At 42.3% G+C, this 19,588-nt stretch overlaps 1 protein-coding gene across 3 annotated transcripts in view; it reads left to right on the forward strand.

Annotated features, from left to right (window-relative positions):
- SV2B (synaptic vesicle glycoprotein 2B) overlaps window positions 1-19,588 on the forward strand; it is a 68,475-nt gene that overhangs the window by 39,479 nt on the left and 9,408 nt on the right. For all 3 annotated transcript variants that reach the window (XM_039385925.1, XM_027719887.2, XM_027719885.2), the window contains 8 exons: window positions 8,715-8,895; window positions 9,530-9,681; window positions 11,533-11,666; window positions 12,430-12,519; window positions 14,614-14,724; window positions 15,847-15,935; window positions 16,640-16,804; window positions 19,390-19,523. In XM_039385925.1, the coding sequence (XP_039241859.1) occupies window positions 8,715-8,895; window positions 9,530-9,681; window positions 11,533-11,666; window positions 12,430-12,519; window positions 14,614-14,724; window positions 15,847-15,935; window positions 16,640-16,804; window positions 19,390-19,523 (1,056 nt within the window). The remainder of the gene's footprint in view (window positions 1-8,714; window positions 8,896-9,529; window positions 9,682-11,532; window positions 11,667-12,429; window positions 12,520-14,613; window positions 14,725-15,846; window positions 15,936-16,639; window positions 16,805-19,389; window positions 19,524-19,588) is intronic.

Below are 19,588 nucleotides of genomic sequence, written 5' to 3' on the forward strand. Positions count from 1 at the left end.
CCATAAATATCTATCTCTGTGGAGCTCAAGCTCTGGCAGGCACCTGAATGAGAAAACTTCAAATGTCACAAGAAAATCTATCTTTGAAGTATTTCTGGCCCAGCCACAGGTAAAAAATGAACACTAAACCTCCCCAGAGAGCTCGTTCTGCTTTTTCCAGCTCAGTATTTGCAAGGCTGAAAGTTCAGGGTGTTCTGATAAGCTCTGAATAAATAAGGAGACATTTGGGTCTGTATCCAATCCCAGCTCCAGCCTCCCGCGCACCAACCGAGCTAATCTGGGACTGCTAATGAGGGGAAGAGAACTCTTCTTGCTGCCTTTCCTGCCCACCTTTGAAGACAACTTGAGAGAACCTGATTTTGCAGAACAATTTTTCCTGTTCTCAGCTTGTTTGTTTGGGGGATCTGCTGTCAAAACTTGTATTCACATTATTTGATGGCTTCAATATGAGGGGGGGGAAAAGAATTTTCCTAAAAACAATAGGAGTTGTTTCATCTTAGATTGAGTCAGGGAGGAAAGTGGATATTTATGGTAGCACTCAGTTGTTATTGACTGGTGGTGTACACGGGGCAGATCGCTGATTCACTCCATCTTATTTGTTAAACACACTTTCTTGCCTGCTGGATATTTCTCTGCTGCTGGGTCTGAGGTTTGTGAGATGACTCTTTGTGAAAATGAATTAAGTGGTGCTTAGAAAGCCTTAGACTGCACAGAGGTGCACTGATACGCGTAATGAATGCCCAGGGCATCAAGAAGTGAGGGTGAGAGCAGGCTGGAGTGGGTGCAGGGCTGCTGGAGGGCATAAGAGGAGAACAGTAAAGATCTCTGGATGTGGGCTTTCTGCCAAACAAAGGGTGACAGCAGCAGGGGACAGAGGGTGTTGGAGGTTTGACAGGCTGCAGGACAGTGCAGGGACATGAAGTGTGAGTGCAGACCTGCCTCCAGCACAGCCTGGCATCCCAAGTACTGCCCCTGAAAGAAGGTTTTGTCCCTTTTCTGAGCAGCTGTGCCATGATAAATATCAGCTCTTGAAGGAAAAGGCTAGGGAAGCACTGTTGCTGGAGACGAGAACATAATCTTCCTCAAAATCTTTCCTGGGTTAGCATCAGCACCCATCCTCCTGCAACTAGGAAAAAGGTATCTCCCACAAAGCCCAGAGCCTTCAACACATGCTCATCTCCCTCTGTGATTCCATTCCCTCGATGGTCTGTGGCACTGCAAGTTGATCTCACTGAAACTCAGGGTCCAGTGACACTTAGGGGTTGACTTGGCAGCAAGTCAAAGAGCTCTTCACCTCAGTGTCTGCCTAATGTGCGGTGACAGTCCTGCAAGAGTGTGTCTGCACAGAATGAACAGGCGGGTGATTAGCGAAGGCACAGCTTTCCCTCAAATTATCACAGGGTTTTAGGGCATCAGGGATATTTACACATGAGCTACTGCCCCTTGCCTTATCCCCACGTACCAATAAAAGCCTACAGATAAGCTTGTGTTTATTCCCAAGCAACCATGTTTATCTCACCACGTTTTTGCTAAGGAAACATAACCAGGTTTTCCCAGGTGCAGTTAAGAGGCTTCCAGGCAGCTGCTAACATTTAAACACACGAGAAGGTCTCAGCCATAACAAGAGAGGCCAGGAGGGAAAAAATGGGAAATAAGTCAGGTGAGTAATCAAACTCCAGCAGAAACAGGAAGGGACAAATAAGAGAGATAAAGTAGATACCTCCTAAAGACCAATTTAGTGAAGTTCAGCTTCTGTTAAAAGGACATTTTGAATTAAACACTCTGCATATTGCATATTTTTCCTCCCTTGGAAAGCAACCATGGGAAAATATCAAGCAAACTATGGCCAAATTATGCAAAAATTACAAATAAACAGATGCCCACGGTGTTTCATGAAATGTGTGAAGTGGATATGACACATCTTAGAAAACGTTTACATTTTATTCTGAAAATAAACATCTCACCATCAGATGCAAATTAACAGCGATTTTCACCCTAAATATCCCTAGTGGGACAAAACATATATTTGGAATTTTTCTGTTATGAAAAACACTATTTTAAAGATGATTTCAAGGGCATTACAAAAAAAAACAAAACAAAGAAAAAAAGAAGAAACGACACTATATATATTTTAGCAGTTTGATTTAATCAACTTTTAACACTAGTTGTTAAGAATAAGTTTGGTAACATATAACAACACTATTTTTACATATTCATTTGATAAATCTGTTTTGCTTGAGCTTTACCAGCAATAGTCAGAACAATAATTAAATTCTTATTTATACTGAAAGAGAATATTCCTTGTCAGTATGATACAGCCTATCAGAAACATAATTTTTTTATTTGCTAAGGATAATCAGAAGAGTCATGAAATTTGTATTTACTTATTTGCTGAAAGGCACACTATCATTATTTGGAGGAACTTCTTATAAATATATATCTCGAAGTGCTATAAATCACCTCTCAGAGGACTAAATATTATATTTGCAAGCACAGAGCAGTAAGTACACAGCAAGTATAAAAGATGGTGAAATAGTAATGTTTTAAACTTCTTCACGTCCTGCATATAAAAAACTTGAGGCAGAGTTAAATCATCAGCCCTCCCAGATCCCAGAGCTGCAGTTGTGTCATTGTCATTTCACAGCTCAGTAAACTGAGGAAATTTTTAAGGGCCTTGCCCATAACTGTAAAACAACCACACCAAGGCTGAGAATAAAATTGCTTTTCCAGGCACACAGCTCCCTATTCCTTTTTATGATTTAATAATATTTTTTTAGGAGAATATCATCTTACAGACTCTTAACCTCACAATGTTGGATTAAAAAAAAACTAGGAAAGAAGATCCTATTAGTAATTATGCAGTTACGTAGCAATTCAAGCTTGTCTGTGTGAGTCAGGTTAAATAGGATGTGTAACAACATCCCTGCTTTTAGTTGTGTGAAGAGGATGTTTTAGTATCAGCTGAGATAAAATCTGGTCTCAGCTTCTCATTGACCTGAATTCACCTGATATGACAGTAAATCCTAATCCCCTCTGCAGAGCTCAATGGCTTTTCTCTACTTCTTCTTTTTTTTTTTTTCTTTGGCTAAGCACAGACAAGCCCAGCCCTGGCTGCCTTGCTCTGCCATGGCTAGTTGCTGCCTTTTTTGTTCCTCCACAGCCATTAACCCCAACACAGCAGCCAGCTAAAGACCCCGATGAGACCAGCCCATGTCCACATCCTGAGAATCGGGCACAGATTTCTGGCTGCAAATTCGCTTTTGGGCAGAAATACTCCTGCAGACAAGGAGCATCATCACCTATAGTGGCAGGGACATATTAGGGGAAAAAAAAAGTTGTTTTTATGATTTGGGAACACCCCACACCTTGCACAGGTCTGATGTGGGGATGGCTGTGTCGCCGTTTTCATCTGGTGAGTTCCAGGTTTTTGTTGAACAGCAAAGGATTTGTTTGGCTTCCTCAGCTGAAAACTTAGCTTCAGCAGAGGGGTTGGATGGGGAGAACCAGATGGTCCCAAGAGTATTGTGGTGATGGGCAAGTTCTGTGGGGAGACTGTGAAGCCGCTTGAGCGTAAACAGCCGCCCACGTCCTGCTGGCAGCGCGGAGCGCTGGGCCTGCATCGCCCCGCCTGTGCTGCGTCACGGAACTCGTGGGCTCACCCATCCACCTTTGGCTCCAACGTGCAGGATCCCATTCACCCGAGCAGCCAATATCCACACGCAGATCTCCGGGAATGGAAAGCTGCCTTTCCCATGGGTGATTCACTTCTCACTGTCAGAGCCATCAGCTGTAGAAGTCCCACTACTTGTACTAATCTACAAGGCAAGCGTAACGAGACAAGCCTTTCATTTGACTTCCATTTACAGGGTTAAGTTTATTCGTGGGGAAAGCACTAATAAGCCTACAAGGAAGAGCACATTAGAAATTTCAGGAAGAAAGGGAAAAAAGGTCACTCAGCCCTCATCTTGTCCTCTGTTGAGACCACCCCCTGTTCTGGCACATGCTGGCCATCATTATGGCACAAGAGAATTAGGACTATGACTTCTTTATTCCTTTCTTTCAGTTACTTACAACAATTGGATCTTGTGCCTTGTGACAGCCATGTCCCAAATTGTCCAGACCTGAGTCACAAAATTCTGTTTGTGTCCATAAGGTTCATCACTAACAGATTCTACACCACTAATACAGTGTTTGGATTTTGGTTTTATTACAGTTTGAACTGCAAGATATACAAGATCCTAATCGTTTTCTTCCCTCTTCAACAGCCTCTTTTTTCCCATAGGGCTGTACTGGTGGTGGTCTGGGATTTGTCAGCAGGTAGGAGCTTTCACTTTCCTGTGGTTACTGGCTCCCTGCAGACCAGAAATAACCCTGCACTTGGACCCAGGCAGCCTCCTCACCTTCCTGGCAGCCCCAAGGACTCTGGGACTAATTCTTCTCATTGAGCTTTTTGTTTTTTTCTGCTAAAATTTTCTATTTATTCCCCAAGTCTTTGTCCTGTCTTAAAAGGGATTATTTTCAGATGTTCCTCTTCTTTAAGAACTTTAATCCCATTAACTAACAATGAGAGAAATTCATGCTTGTTATGGAGATTTAGGTAAACCTTGAATTTTTTGTTTTCTTTCTGAAACCCTTACAAGTCTACTTTTAATTATATTGAAATAGCAAAAATACAGTTTAGCAGACACATAACTGTCTACCATATCTGCATTATATTCTTTTACATATCCCTAGAACTTCAGATCTTAAATCCACAATTCCTGTCTAACATGGAGCTCACAACTTCAGTAAAGGCTAATAAATTTCTTAGTGTGAAAATGCTGAATATGTTACTTCTTTTCTAGTGGGAATAAGCCCAGTCAGTGGTCACATATTTTCCTTATAACTTCAGCATTGGGTGAGTCATAACCCAAAATTTATTCTTAGAATTTCATCTCTTTGGTTTTCCACCACTTTTATGGGAGGGAGGCTGTTGCAGACCTTCCCGCAGGCATTCATTATACTCCAGCACTCGTGGAATAGTCTGCAAATAATGAATTATTCAGAGCTGCCTTTACCATTTCCTCTAAGCACTGTATGTGTCAGTCTGGAAGTTGAGCCCTCCTAGCACAGTGTAGGTCTGCATGGTTTGAAGCTGAGGTTAGAAGTCAAGATTCTGGTGCAGACCATTGTATTGTTGTGCCATAGAATATTTGATGGACAGAAGTAACCCAGCAGAGGAAATACAATTTCATGATCACTTTTCTTGGATTACTTCTCCTTAAAACTTGACTTTCCTTGATATGAGCTGGGTCTCTCTCAGAGGTAGCAACCATCACTGTGTTCTCCAGAAGACTGTCTCTCCTGCAAGGAGACTGTATGAGTAACTGTTCTGCTCCTCTTTGGGTCCCTGCCACCTTCTTGTTACTCCAGGACACAGCAATCTGCAAAGCAGACATTGTTCTGCACTTTGAGTCCTGAGATCCATCAGCTGACAGACTGTTTTATAGCAGCTGCCCCAAAAATTTTAATTATTTTGGCCAGAACATGCAATCTTCCCCTCCAAAAAAGACTTCTCCATTATAATGAAGTGTCCTTCTGATTTTGTTTCAACCCTGAAATACACATTCCCATAACAAGGATCCCTCCCCTCAGAACCTGGCCAAGCAGACAGTCCCTGATTGTCCCTGAGGTTTCCTTTACTACAGATTTTCATGGTTTTAAATTTCTTGGCGATCATGCATTAGTTGGTTTATCATATATGATAACTAATTAAAGCAACATCCTCTGAATGAGTTTATGACATTAACAGCTCTGCTGTGTTTTATGCTGCTCACTGTTTGATGGATGCTGTGTTGCAGAGGTGTAAACTTCCCTTCCATCACAAGTTTGGGCTCACAGTCAGAGTCTGCAGGGGTTTACCTAGAAAAGCAGCTTCACTTCACTTCTTGATGTCGAGTTTCAAGCACTGCCACATCCTATGCTAAGCCCACTCTTACCCTGGCCTGTGCCGGTCACAGCATCCAGCTGCAACAAACCACCAGCTAGAAGAGAGTAACAATCTCCTCCACCTCCTCCTGACCTGGGATGTTTTCTCTTACTAAGAGGATTTGGATGAACATCTGCCATCCAGGGATTTTCTCCGGAAAAAAAATAAAAATTAAAAAAATTAAGTTTGGCAGATCATTTTTTCTTCCTCATCAGGGTCTGGCAGTGCTGGCAGGACTCGCTGTCAGATGGGTGCCAGCGATGCACCAGAGAGGAGACACAGGGCTCATCATCACCTCTATCTGCTGGCTGCCATCAGAGCTGCTCCATTAAATGCAGCTCAGGGGCTGTGGTAAAAGCATTAAGCCATACAGCATTGCATTAAGATTCTTCTTCAGAAAGGTTTTGGACTAAAAGAGTTTTTGCTTTGGCTCACCATTGTAATTTGCACTTCAGTGAGCGAGGTGAAGGTCAAAGTTAATAGAAATAGAGATCCCAGACTTTCAGATGTGTGTGTATCTTCGCTTCAGATCAGTATCTGAAACCTTTACAGACCTTCAGATCACCTCACAAGGACAGCTCTGGTCAGGAGGGTAGGGCAGGGAGAGCGAGCATTGGTTTCACAGAGCCACGTGCTCATGGTGAAGGTACAATTGGGATGGCAAAATCCTGTGCCATGGTTCTGGTACAAAGGCTTCTAATAGGCAAGAACAGATTTTTTGCCTTTGACACACAAAATCCTGACTGCCTGACAGGCATTGTGTGGATAGAAAAGAAAGAACCACTCAGAGAGGTGACCCTACTATGGAACAGGGAGATTTCAGAATCTGAACTTTTCCACTTCTGATCAGTGTGAGACAAGTGTCCTTCAAATGCTGCAATGGATCTCTGCTGCCTAGCTTTTAATTTAGTAATGCATTTTTAAATCAAGTGCAGGCATTTGCAATCAAAAGAAAGAATCAGCTGCCAAGTAACTCTCTGCATTAGCCCTTTTGTTGGGTGGCATAGAGCAGACTTTAGCCACCAGACTGATTGTTTTGTTTAAACAATGAGTTGCAAAAATTTCATTGTCACCTTGTTTCCCAAGTGATGTGTTTGACAAAACAGGTCCTCCTGCAGACGTTGGCCTCCAGAGAAGGTAAACTTGGTTCAAGGTGAGAAATGACCCTCCAAAGGGTCAATCATGCCTGAAAAATGTTTCTTTCAGTTGTATTTGTTCAGTCAGTGAATAGGAATGTTTCCTATTAAGGCAGTGTATTTACTTGCTCAGCATCCATTGCCTTCACTAGGGCCCAGGGATGCAGGAGCACTGCTGCTTTGCTTCAGCCCCTGCTCAGCTGGGTCTTGAACCTGACATGCCCCCAGACTCCAAACATCCTCAAGCATCATTTTTTTTTTCCTTCAAGAACTCTCTGCACTGCAAGTTCTGCTTTCCAGCAAGCAGATGTTCTCCATCCTGAAATAGCTAAGTTCATCTGGATCACATCCAGCCGTGATCAGGCTCCATCAGGATCTCCACAGCAGGACTCTGCATCCTATAGGCAAAGACTATAATCCTGGGGTCTGAGATGATACAGGAGGTATTCTTGGGAGCAGACTCTTGAACCTCTGTTTTTCCCAGGAAACACAGTCGTCACCACTTTCTGCTGGACAACATCTGGAAAGTAGATAAAATAAATGAAAAAAAATTCCTTAACCTTTGAACATTACTAATTAGTGCTATTTACACTGCTGCCCTCATAAAGGAAAAGGCAATATAACCTCTGGCCTTTTTGGCAGCAGTGGCAGTAGAAGAGCCAAGGACAACTGCTACAATCTCCAGGCTAGAGTAGCAAGCACACAGTGGGATGGGTACAGAGAGACTGTTTGGAGAAGGAACCCATTCTCTCCTATTCAGCCAGGAACTAAATGAGTCATTGAGACTGTCTTTTGAGGACTGCATAGTAGAAGATCTAAGAAGTCAAGTTAAAAAGAAGAATCCATTTTTCCTAACAGTGGCAGACTGATAAATCTGTAGAGCAAACTGTCAAGACAAGTTCTACCTTCTCCTGAAATTTTCAGGTCAAGACTGCAGTCTTGAGCAAGGTGTCCTATAGTTAGATGCCAGGTCTTGGCTCAGTAACTAAGGAAGTAACTGTGCTGCACAAGGTGAGTCTGGGTAACAGACTGATCCTTTCAGATACAGCTGTGAAAGGCAGAGAGTGAAAGAGATGAAATAATGCAAAGAGATTTAGCTGTGCTTCACCAGTCCCTCTACTCTCACAGCTTTTTGAACATAAACAGCAGCCTGACAGAGCCTCTCCCTACATATCCTCCATCCTGCTGGGCTCAGGGGGGTCAGAGGAGTTAAGACATTAGACTTCTGTTGTATTGTTGGTGGCACATAGCTGGGACACGTGCATCCTAAGCTGCTTATGCCTGGCCATTGCTTACGTGCAGGGGATATGTGAGCAGTGAGGTTGGGGAGGAAAGATGTGAGTCCGGTCAAATGAGGGTATGTCCATATTGCATGTTGAGGTGCAGCAGGGAGTGATGCAAGATCATGGGCATGAGATGGGAAAATTAGGATTCACCAATGGACAGAGTTTCTGGCACCTGAGATCTGGGGAGATGGGGGTATCCTTATTGCACAGTTTGCTGGGACAACATCACCTGCTGTATGGGCATTTTAAAATCTGCTTCTACGTTTCATACTATTTCCACCCGGTTACCAAACTCACTGTCTTCTCTCCCTCTCTCACTTGCAGGCTTGATAGTCTACTTAGGAATGATGGTGGGGGCTGTCTTGCTGGGTGGCCTCGCTGATAAACTGGGAAGAAAGCAATGCCTCATCATATCACTTGCAATCAATGCTGCCTTTGCTTTCCTCTCCTCCTTCGTCCAGGGATACGGATTCTTCCTCTTCTGCCGCCTTATCTCAGGCCTCGGGTGGGTAACTGGTGAATCCATCCCATGTCCTGGAGGAGTCTCACCACAGCTGGGCAGTTTGGGAGTGTGGGGTGGGAGAAAGAAGGTTGCTCAGGAGAAACATCCCTGGTCCTGAGCCGGGATGGCACTCCTGTTTAGCACGTGTGGTTGTGTTACCACACTCTTGAACCTTATAGCACTAGTGGCAGCAAAGTTTGGTCATTGACATTCTTCTGGTACTGCCCAAATTGCACAGGAAGGTGAGTGAGACTGATAAATGCCCACCTCAATTTACAGTCCTGATTACCAAGGCCTCCAGTGAGACCCTCAGCAGTTCCAATTGCCTGCCTGTATTTTGCCTCCCTAAAATGAGTGATCACAGAATTACAAGAGAAGATGTCTAGGTGAAGAGCAGGGTATTACACTGGCTTTGTACAAACTGTACAGGAAATTCAGCTTTTAGAGCATGAGAACCCTGTTTATCTTTGATGTCTAAAGCTAGTCCAGCCAAAGAGAGATTTGCATTTTCCTTCCAAGTCTCACTTTTGAGCAGCATATCTGTGGTTGTGACCTCCCCTCTTGATATGTTCAATCCTAACTACAAAGCCATTGAAGAAGACTCTCATTCTCCCCATGTGCTGTTTTTTCTCCTCAGTATTGGGGGTACCCTCCCCATCGTGTTTGCCTATTTCTCTGAATTCCTGTCTCGTGAGAAGAGGGGGGAACACCTGAGCTGGCTTTGCATGTTCTGGATGATTGGTGGCATTTATGCTTCAGCAATGGCTTGGAGCATCATCCCACATTACGGTAATTGCTTTGAGCTTTTGACTTTCTACAACCACATTCCTGCATCTCTACACTACCCCAAGCCCCTGCACAGGTAGAGATAGTCAGTCCTTACACATCCCAGCATAAACACCACTGAAAATAACAGATATCTGAAGTGCAGGGAAAGGTCTGACAAATTGACTGCATGACTGACTGATTGATACTAGGGCTGTAAATAGGACTGATGAGGGCTATTTTCCATCAAAAGCTTCAAACACACCCCTTGAATCACATTGCCAGAGCCTGAGCTCTTAATCTATATGGGAAAAATGGACTGAGATTATATTGCAAAAATTGATCCAGTTATCAAAAATAAATTACTTTAATCAGGGAATTACTGGATACTATGAATGACAGCAATGAGGTGAGCACATATGCTTTCCCTTAGCTAAGTGTCAAACTCTCAGGGCTGTGTACCTGGTGACACATCTGCCCTGCATGGGATGGACTGAAGTCACATCTGACTTCACCTAAATGTGTTCAGGAATGGAAGAGGTTCCCTGCCCAGACCTGAAAGTGCAAATGAAAAAGTAGATGTTTGTAAACTTAAACATATTTGTGCACTGAGGGGCGAAAGTCTGCATGTCACATGGAATGCCTTGTAATTTGTAAATAACCAGGAAAATATCAGAAGCAAATATCTACTGGAAAAGATTAATTTCCTCAGTATTCAGTGACACCAGCTGTTTGTAAAATCCTTTTTGAGGAAAGTAGGACAGTCCACAAAAACCATGAAGAGAACCACTAACATTTACCTATCTATCAATCCATTTTTAGCATGCTTAAAGCACATTCAGTATAAAGAATTGTCCATGCTTTTGATTGATATGACAGAGTCTTTTGGAACAAATAGGCAAACTTAGTGCAGCAGTGTCAGGTTAGAAATAATTCTATTATCTGCAACTACGTTTGCTTTAGTAAGCCCTTATGTATTTACATTACAATTATTTTTCAGATGACTTTTTGATGTTATATTTTTATAGCTTCTCTTTTTTTTACTTCCAGTGTTCCACCTACTATTTTGGAACTTTGTAAAATTGTTAGAACACCATGACTGGCTCAGATGAGACCTCTGCACAAACCATTGCTTGATGATTTTCTTTTTATGTGACTAGAAACGTTTATAGAAAAAAAGAGTGAATTAAACATTACTTCTGAGATTTGAGCCTAGGGAAAGTAATTGGAGCAATGTAAGAATGACGCTGTACTTTCCAGTCCTTAGCAAGGGAATACCCAGCCTGGTCAGACACCAGGAAAAAAGCAGGAGAGGAGGAATCTCCAATGCAGGATTAGGATTTGGATTCTTCTAAATTTGAATCCCATCTCAAGTTTGTAGGTCAAGAAAAAAATAAACTTGCCTTCCTAGCTCATTTCCATGAAATGTTTAATACATATGTGATGCAGGAGATGGAAAGGAGCCGTATCTAACGTGCCTCTCAGATCAGACATTTAACCTCTGTAAACTTTCGGTAACATCACTGAGCAGCAATAAATTATGGCCCTGATTTCCTGTACCATTTCCCACCCTTATTTGCCTACAGCTGCACAGAGCTTTTCTAATCATTAGGTGATTTCTAAACTCAAAGATAAAAGAAGGTTTTTAAAAGGGCGGAGCCTGAGCAAGCATGTTCCAATTTTTGTAATGAACATGAACTCGCTGCTATCTCCTGAGCATGTTATTGAGCCTCCAAGAGCCATCAGCACTAAGAATAGAAAACTTTCAACCTGTCCTCATGTCATACAGAGCTGTAAAGTTCAGAGCTGCTTTAGGAGAGAAAAACTCAGAATGCCTGGTCAGTATTTTTACTTGTTGGCTCTTGCTGTTTCCAGGCTGGGGGTTCAGTATGGGAACCAAGTACCACTTCCACAGCTGGAGAGTCTTCGTACTCGTGTGCGCTCTGCCCTGTATCGCCTCCCTGGTGGCACTGAAATTCATGCCTGAAAGCCCACGTTTTTTGCTGGAGGTAAGATGATTCATCTGAACGTTGCAGTCGGACATCAGCAGAGGACAGGAGGTCCCTAATGTGTCACTGTCTGTCCTTCTTTGTCCTATCAAACACACAGAGCACAAGCTCAGAGGCAGAGCCACTCCTACATGTCTGCACTAGCTCCACAGACTGCTTAAACCCCAAAGATTATAGACTATGGGGTCAATCACTGATGGTTAGTGTGTCACTGATGGATGGAGTTCAGAAAGAAGGTGGTGAGGACTGGGAATTTTATAAGTCCAGCAAAGGCACTTTGAAAACATCTCACAGAATTTGGGCATGGAACTACAGAATCCTGGTGGAAGAGCAAAGGAAGGAGTACATTTTACTGAGTAAAATACATAAACCTCAGAAATCTTAAGCAAGTTATTCTGTATTCCCAATTCACAGATGTGAAATGTAGCAATATCTAATTCAACTTAACCCTGCAAGCCTTTAGCAGAGTTGGGGTAAGAGTCCAAGTCTCCTCATCCACCTCCTCTTTCATCTGGTTTTAAAGCTCTATTTTTGACCCCTTTTCTGCCTCAGACAGTTTTAGGACAACTCCTTTCTCCAGCACAGAGATGCTGCACTCTGTGAACACCAGCCATGCTTTCAGCACTTCACATTTAATGCAGCCAGTGCTGTCTGTGTGCTTCTCCACTGTGCTGGACCTCTAGAATTGGTTTCTCTCTGTGCTTTGATATATTAAAGAGCTGGTATCTCCAACATTTGTTTTCCTTTTCTTTGGTGTTTTCAGATTGGTAAACATGATGAAGCCTGGATGATCCTCAAGCAAGTTCACGACACCAACATGAGGGCCAAGGGCGAGCCAGAGAGGGTGTTTACGGTGAGTTTAACAAAGCCATCAGTGTGTGAAAAGAAAAGATGGACATAACCTTCTTTGGTGCAGCACAGCACCACTTTATTCCTCCTTGGGGCTCTTTCAGTGTAATCTCCTCCAGCAATCAGAAAAGGGACTCTGAGATACATTATGTATATTTAAACTTAGGTGCCAGTCTGTTTTTTCAAGAATTAATCAAGTCTGGGAATTGCACTGAGTACTTACTGTTCCTGGTGTTACTCTACATCATACAGACCAGTGATTTTCCAGTTGCACACATGTTAATTGGTCTGCTCTAAGAGACTAAAACAAAATAAGAGAGATATTAGTCACATGGGAGACCTGAGTCACTCCTTTCTCCATTCTGGCTTCTAATCAAACTCTGATTAAACTTCATGTACTTTCTAATGAGCTTTCCAAACTCCACCTGCCTCACACCCAGTCTTTAATCTCTCCAAGGGAAAGTGGGATGAGTGGCTATTACTCATTAGTCTGCTCCTTGTTGTGAAAAAGGCCACACCAGTGGATTCATTAATAGTAGAATCAGGGAACAGGTTTATGCTGGGGTTAGGTGCAAATTACTATAATTCAGTTGTAAACTCCTGGTGAGCCAGCCAGGGAAGAGCTCTTGATTTGTACTTTTAAAGGATGGAGAAAAGAAGATACAGTTGTATGTAAAACATATATTTTTGATCAAGAAGGAGAGCAAAGCTTCATGTTCAGCAGGGTTGTCAGGAAACTGGGCCCCTTGGGAATGATCCTTCAAGGAAATCAAAGTTTCATATCTGAGCATGACAATTGTGTGCAGCTTCAGGTAGGAACTTAATGAGCATGTGTTATTTTTGGCTACCAACCATTTGACTAATGCCAACTCTAATAGCAAAGGTGAGAGAGACCTTCTCTTTAAATCCATAGCTGGCTTTACTGTAATGCTGAGATGGGGGTTGAAGCTCAAATATATATAGATATATAGAATCACAAAGTAGGGCACTAGGAGACTGAGCTCAGTGGGAGAATGAAGAAGCAGCTGTACAGCACCCATTAGTGCTTGTTACTCCATCCAGCAATGTCATGAGTGCTGCAGCAAGAGCTGATCTCAGTATCACACCTCGAGGTGCAGCGCGCCGGCTGAATTGAGATGTACTGACATGCGTTGACACAGGCAGATGATCAGTGTGGCTGGTGTAGCACAAACTGTCAGATCTTGTGTTTTTCTGATAGGCCAGAAGTTGGCAGTTTGTGGTGAGTCATCTGGTACCAGGACACTTCCCAGATCTGACATTTAAACAGTGCCAGGAAGAGGAACGCAGAGACTCCACAGCTGAGCCAAGGCGCTCATTCACACCCAGAAATTTATTCAGCAAATTTTCACCTCCTTCATGTGTTTACAAACAGATTTGTTTTCCTTGAATGTATCCTTCACTTAAAGTTACTGAACAAATATCTGAGACCCATTTCTAAGGTTTCGTGACCAGTCCAGTTCAGATGTTCAGCTTTGAAAATTAAGAGTGTTTTGGTGAAGCAAACTGATTGCGTGGTGTGGGCTCACTTGATGGCAGGATGCATTTTCAGCTGCAAAGATTCCCATCTACACATTCATTTGTCATAGAAGTTCTGCCAGTGGTATTTAAAAGATGTTGATTGAGAAATATTTCACTAACCGTCTTAGAAGAGAGAGATCCTGAGGGCACAGTTTAGATAGAAGTGGCTGATCTTGGGAATCATTTTTACTATAATTGCCTACTCCTAATTTCTAGTGGGAATCTAAAGATAAGAAATAAGGTAATATACAGGCACATTAGCTAATAAATGAAAGAGTGGACATGATGCACTTAAAATATTTCATGAAAGGAGAGAGAGAAAGGATGAAAGGATGGATGAAAGGAAGAAAGGCAGGCTTATTTCTATAATAGTTTCTTACTGTAATTAAATCAATTAACTCAGTTGTTAATGCTAACTTTTAAGGAAAAGATAGTAAGGGATATCAGGTGGAAACACTGCCCAGAAGATGGTAGAATTTTAAATCCACCCAAGATCAATTCTAGAAACTTCAGTCCAATTTTTTTTTTCTTTCTTTTTTTCTTTCTTTTTTTTCTCCAGGTTTCCTATATCAAAACTCCAAAGCAAGTAGATGAATTTATTGAAATCCAGAGCTCAACAGGGACCTGGTACCAGAGGTGGCTGGTCAGAATCACGACTACTTTAAAACAGGTAAAGAGAAGAAAAAACATCACACGGGATTTTGAGCTTTGGGCTCCAGTGCCTCATTGCTTCAGGTCACTGTGCCTTAAAACACTGACTGTCACCCAAAAAAATCTGCAGGTTTTTTGCAAAGGGCTATAATCTGACTGTTCTTTCTGTGCAGATGTGTTCATCTGCAAGCTGCCACGCTGTCAGCCAGGCCCCAAAATGCCCCTCAGAGCATCATCATAGTCCAGCAGTGCAGAGCTTCCAGGACCAGCCACTGCCCCAAGCCCTTGGCTCTCCTCCTGAGCTGATAAATATTAATTCTCTCTCCCCACGCCTGGAGAAGTAAAATTACCACCTGCAGTGGATTCAGAACGTGTTTGCTCTTTGTTCCTGCTGAGACTGAGTTTCAAACAATGTCTCCTTCCCTAATTTAACCTTTCACACATGCTATGCTGCTCACCTAATACCCACGCAGGACTTTCGTTAGAACTTCTAGTCTCAAAGGACGAGCTGAATGTAAAGGAGAGTCATTATTGATTAAAGTGCTGTACTATTACTATATTTATGTGGCAAGTAAAGAGCATGAGGAGTTACATCCCCTCATGTTCCTGGCAGTATATTCTGCAATGGGCCAAGAGGAGCAGGTCTTGGTTTGCCTCTTGCTTTGCTTGGCTTCTTCCCTACCTGAATCCATCTTATCCCTCCTAAAGTGCCAGCTGTGTTTGGGTTTTTGCTCTTCAGTTAGCTTTGGAGCTTGGTCTGAAAACACTTCTGGGTCTATACATATACTTGAAAAGATCAAGTTGTCAGAAGGTCTGGGAAGGGTCTCATAACCACATTTACTGATATAACCAGAGAGAGACACAGCATCAAACCAGCCCAGACCTAGTCATACACTCCAGCACATTACAGAGGGCTCAGATCAAGAACCCTGGCATATAGCTGAACAAGTGACCTTTCTGTAAGCCATTTATCTCAATAAATATAATTTTGAACAAACACTGAATGTAAGACTATATAACATCTGACCTTCCCCCAATGAACCCATTTTTCTCACATTAGATTTATGATGCACTCAGAGATTAATCTGTTGAGTGTCTGCAAGGGCGTCCTGACAGATAATTTCTTCTTGTGGATTTGTAGGTCTGGGACAATGTGCTATATTGTTTAACAGCCCAGTACAGGATGAACACACTGATGCTGGCTGTGGTTTGGTTTACAATGGCCTTAAGGTAAGGTACTTTAACTTCTTCAGGAAACTAAAGGACCCTCAGAGTTTGAATAATTATTTACACATTTAAATAAACTATTACAAAAATAATCTTGGTCATATTTTAAAGAGTCTTTGCTTACTAAGCTTTGCTCTCCTATACTGATCCATCTAATTGCTTATATGAGATACAAGGTGCTTTGAACAAATCAGGGCTTGAGAAGTGGTCAGTAGTGCAGTAATATATTGACTTTCTCACCTCTACATCTTTCATTTGATCTTGTCCAAACAAACAAAAAAGATACAATCCTGCCTGATTCTCAGCTGTTCCTTAGTCTAGATCAAAACTATTCAGGTGAGCCTAAATCTATACTACAGGTAAATTTTGTCTAATTCTCACTTAAACCTCACACTTGCAGAAATCTGCAGTTTCTTAGTGCTCTGCTAGTCTCTTGGGCAGCAAGGATAGCACACTACTTTATTCCCCAACCAAGGGGAACTTAAATGAATTGCCCTGCTTTAAGTGAATGGGAATGGACAAACATGCTTCTGAGATTAGGGGAGTGTTTAGGGTGAAGAAACACTTTGCTCCATCCTGTGTCAGAGCTGAGCAAGAATTTGTGTCAGAAATGCATTTGCATTAGAAGTTTAACAAGTTTGCAAGTTATGAAGTAGATCATTGGAAGTATCTTGTATTCCTGATGTATTTCTCCTGTCCTGCTTTAGTTACTATGGCCTTATTGTCTGGTTCCCTGATATGATTCGTTATCTCCAAGACGAGGCATATGATTCGCGAGTGAAGATCTTCAATGAGGAAGAAGTGTCCCACTTTACCTTTAATTTCACCCTGGAAAACCAGATCCATAGAAATGGGGAATACAGGAATGACAAGTAAGTGAACAGAATTTGGTTCAATGTATTCAAACAGAAATAAATGTCTAGGAAGCTCTTTCTTTCTTTCTCATTTTCCATCGACTTGAACCTCTCTATTACTCTTCTGGACACACTGTCTAAATCTCTCAAATCCCAAACGCAGTTTTCCACAAGCCAGATATCCTTTTTAGCCTGTTTTTCCACATACTCTGCCTCAGTCACTGGCACCTCCAGACCCCAGGGGGATGCCTGTTAAGAGTCCTGTTTCCAGCAGCCCGTTGTTGGGATCAGGGCAGTGGGTGCCCACCTGGCTGGGCTGGGCAGCTCTGGATGGAGAGATGATTTCTCTTTCCTTAGCCCACACTGACATCTACTGGGCTTGGGCAGCAGAGACCATCACTGGTAATAAAACTGCTCTGCTGCTATATTTCCAAAATAGAAAGCTAGTTTCTCTTGAAGTCCTCAATATGAATTACTCCAGGCTCTATCCTGCAGCCCATTAGTGTGAGGTGTGCCATGGCCACACTGCTGTGCTTCTCCCATTCCAGCCAGTATCTCCCCACAGCTGTGTGTGTCACCTTCTCTTTTAATGCTTTGAAGTCAGTGAAGTTGCTCCAGCAGAACATCATTGCTTTCCTTCCTTTTTTCTCCTATTTGCACTGAGCTTGGTGGGTTTTCTTCTGTATCCAGCCTGGACTCCAATCACTCTGTGTCCCACAGCAATAGAAATCCTAACCATTCCATTACTACTTTTCAAAATCCCAATAAAAAGGGTGGGAAAATACCCCTGTGTAATTTCTGTGGAGATCCCATTGCCTCAGACAGACTTAAGAGGATGTTGCTCCAGCTGCCTTGCACCATGTGGGGAGTTCCCACTGTATGTTCAGTGTTACACAAAGCACTCATTGTTTTAATCGTCACAGCTGAAACCACATCTCACTGCCTAGCCAGATTGTTCCTCTTCCCTCAGAAACTATTTGTCTCCATTCCCTTGGTATATATTTGATAGACATTGGTGGGGGACCCCAATATGTGTCCTCCTGTCCTTCCAGAGACCTTCCCTGCAGTAAGGAGCTGTGCTTGGTGGTGAAAACCTAGCCCTGCAATTCCTATTCCCCAAAAGAAAGTGGTGATAAGTGGATGTTAGTCAAATGTAGGGACTGGGGACCTTTTTCTTATGCCCAGAGGAAATACTGAGCTGTCACTGACTTCATTGAGAATTAGGGATGCTCAGCACCTTACTGGACAAAGACATAAACTGTGGTGTACATCACTGTGCTCCTGCCTTGTCCCTCTCCAATTCAAAAACTCAGAACCTGATCAGGCTGCATTCCAGAAATGCCCAGAGAGTATCTCAATGTGGTTTACAGCTGTGTTTTTCCTCCAGCCCTTGGCTGTGAGCTAAAAATCCACAGATTACCAGGCCATTGCTATCTGACTCTTTTAAAGATGGATGTTAATAAAGCAAACTGCAGGAAAAACAGGCTTCTAACAGCCTTTGGGAGCAAATACATGACAGGCTATTACTGAGCAAATGCAGAACAGTTTTAAGTTTTGCTATAACCTATGAGACCTTCTACATGGAGCAAAAGACTTGAATAGTCTTCTTGTGGTATTTTGTGCATTAATAATTTCTTTTAGTAGGTTCAGTTAAGAAGCCCTGCAGTGCTCATTTAAAGGTGTAAATAGCCATCACACTACACTGTGTTGTAAGTGCTCAATTCAATTAAGCTTCTGAATATATGTTAGAAGGTTTTTGTTATTTGGTGACAGTCATGGCCTCTTTAACTAGAGCAATAATGCATGTTCTTAATAGCTCCTTACATCGTCCAAACATGCCTGTGCATTACCTAATACATCTTCTCAGTGTTCCTGCAAAATCTCACAGGTAAATCAATATTGTGTCATCCTTCAGGCAGTCAGGTCAGACATGTCAAGCTTCCCATCAGAGGAGAAATCAATCACCTGACACAGTTTATTATTTTTAGTGAAATCTGTTTTCATTACACGATAAGCAATAGACCTCGAACAGAAATGCTTGCAAGCAGAACTCAGATATCTCCCCACTCTTTCCAGAAACCCTACTGCATTTTCACTTAAAAAATCACTTTGAGTTTAAACAACTGTCAGAAACCTTTCACCAAATGGCTCAATAGGCTCCTGATAATGTCTGGTTTTATTTATGCTGGGGGAAGGGTGAGAATAAGGAAAGCAGTAGTGTCAGCTCACGAAGGAAATGCCCTGCATTGAATGAAAGTCTATTTCTTCAGATGGCCCAGAACTGAACATGAGAGGATTTTTGTCCCTTTGTCCTTAGAAGCACATTTTGTTAGATGTGATTATTTTGAGGAATAAACTGCCAAAGATCCTAAAAGGTCCGTATCTCTTAAAAAAAAACCTGTCTTCAAATCCTTCTGTCCTACTAAAACACAAAATATGTAAGCACAGAGTTGGAAGAACAGTTGTGCAGCCAAGCAACACCTCTTCTGTCAATGACCCTAGAAATTACCATTAGTGTCTGTCTCTTGAGACAGCCACTGCACACTACACAGTGTAGAAAATACCTTAAAGCACAGAGTGAAGTTCTGTTTTCTGCCCCACAGGTTTATTGGTATGAAATTCAAGGAAGTAAAATTTGAGGATTCGTTGTTTGAGGATTGCTACTTTGAAGATGTGACATCCAGTGAGACCTTCTTTGAAAACTGCACCATCATCTCTACTGTCTTTTATAATACCGGTAATGGGATTCCTGCTATGGTGTCATCTCTGTTACTAGGAACTATTTTATCAGAAAACTATTTT

Source organism: Pipra filicauda, unplaced genomic scaffold (genome assembly GCF_003945595.2).
Source record: "Pipra filicauda isolate LSUMZ 115617 unplaced genomic scaffold, ASM394559v2 scaffold44_size3831614_pilon, whole genome shotgun sequence".
In the NCBI taxonomy this organism is placed as follows: domain Eukaryota; kingdom Metazoa; phylum Chordata; class Aves; order Passeriformes; family Pipridae; genus Pipra; species Pipra filicauda.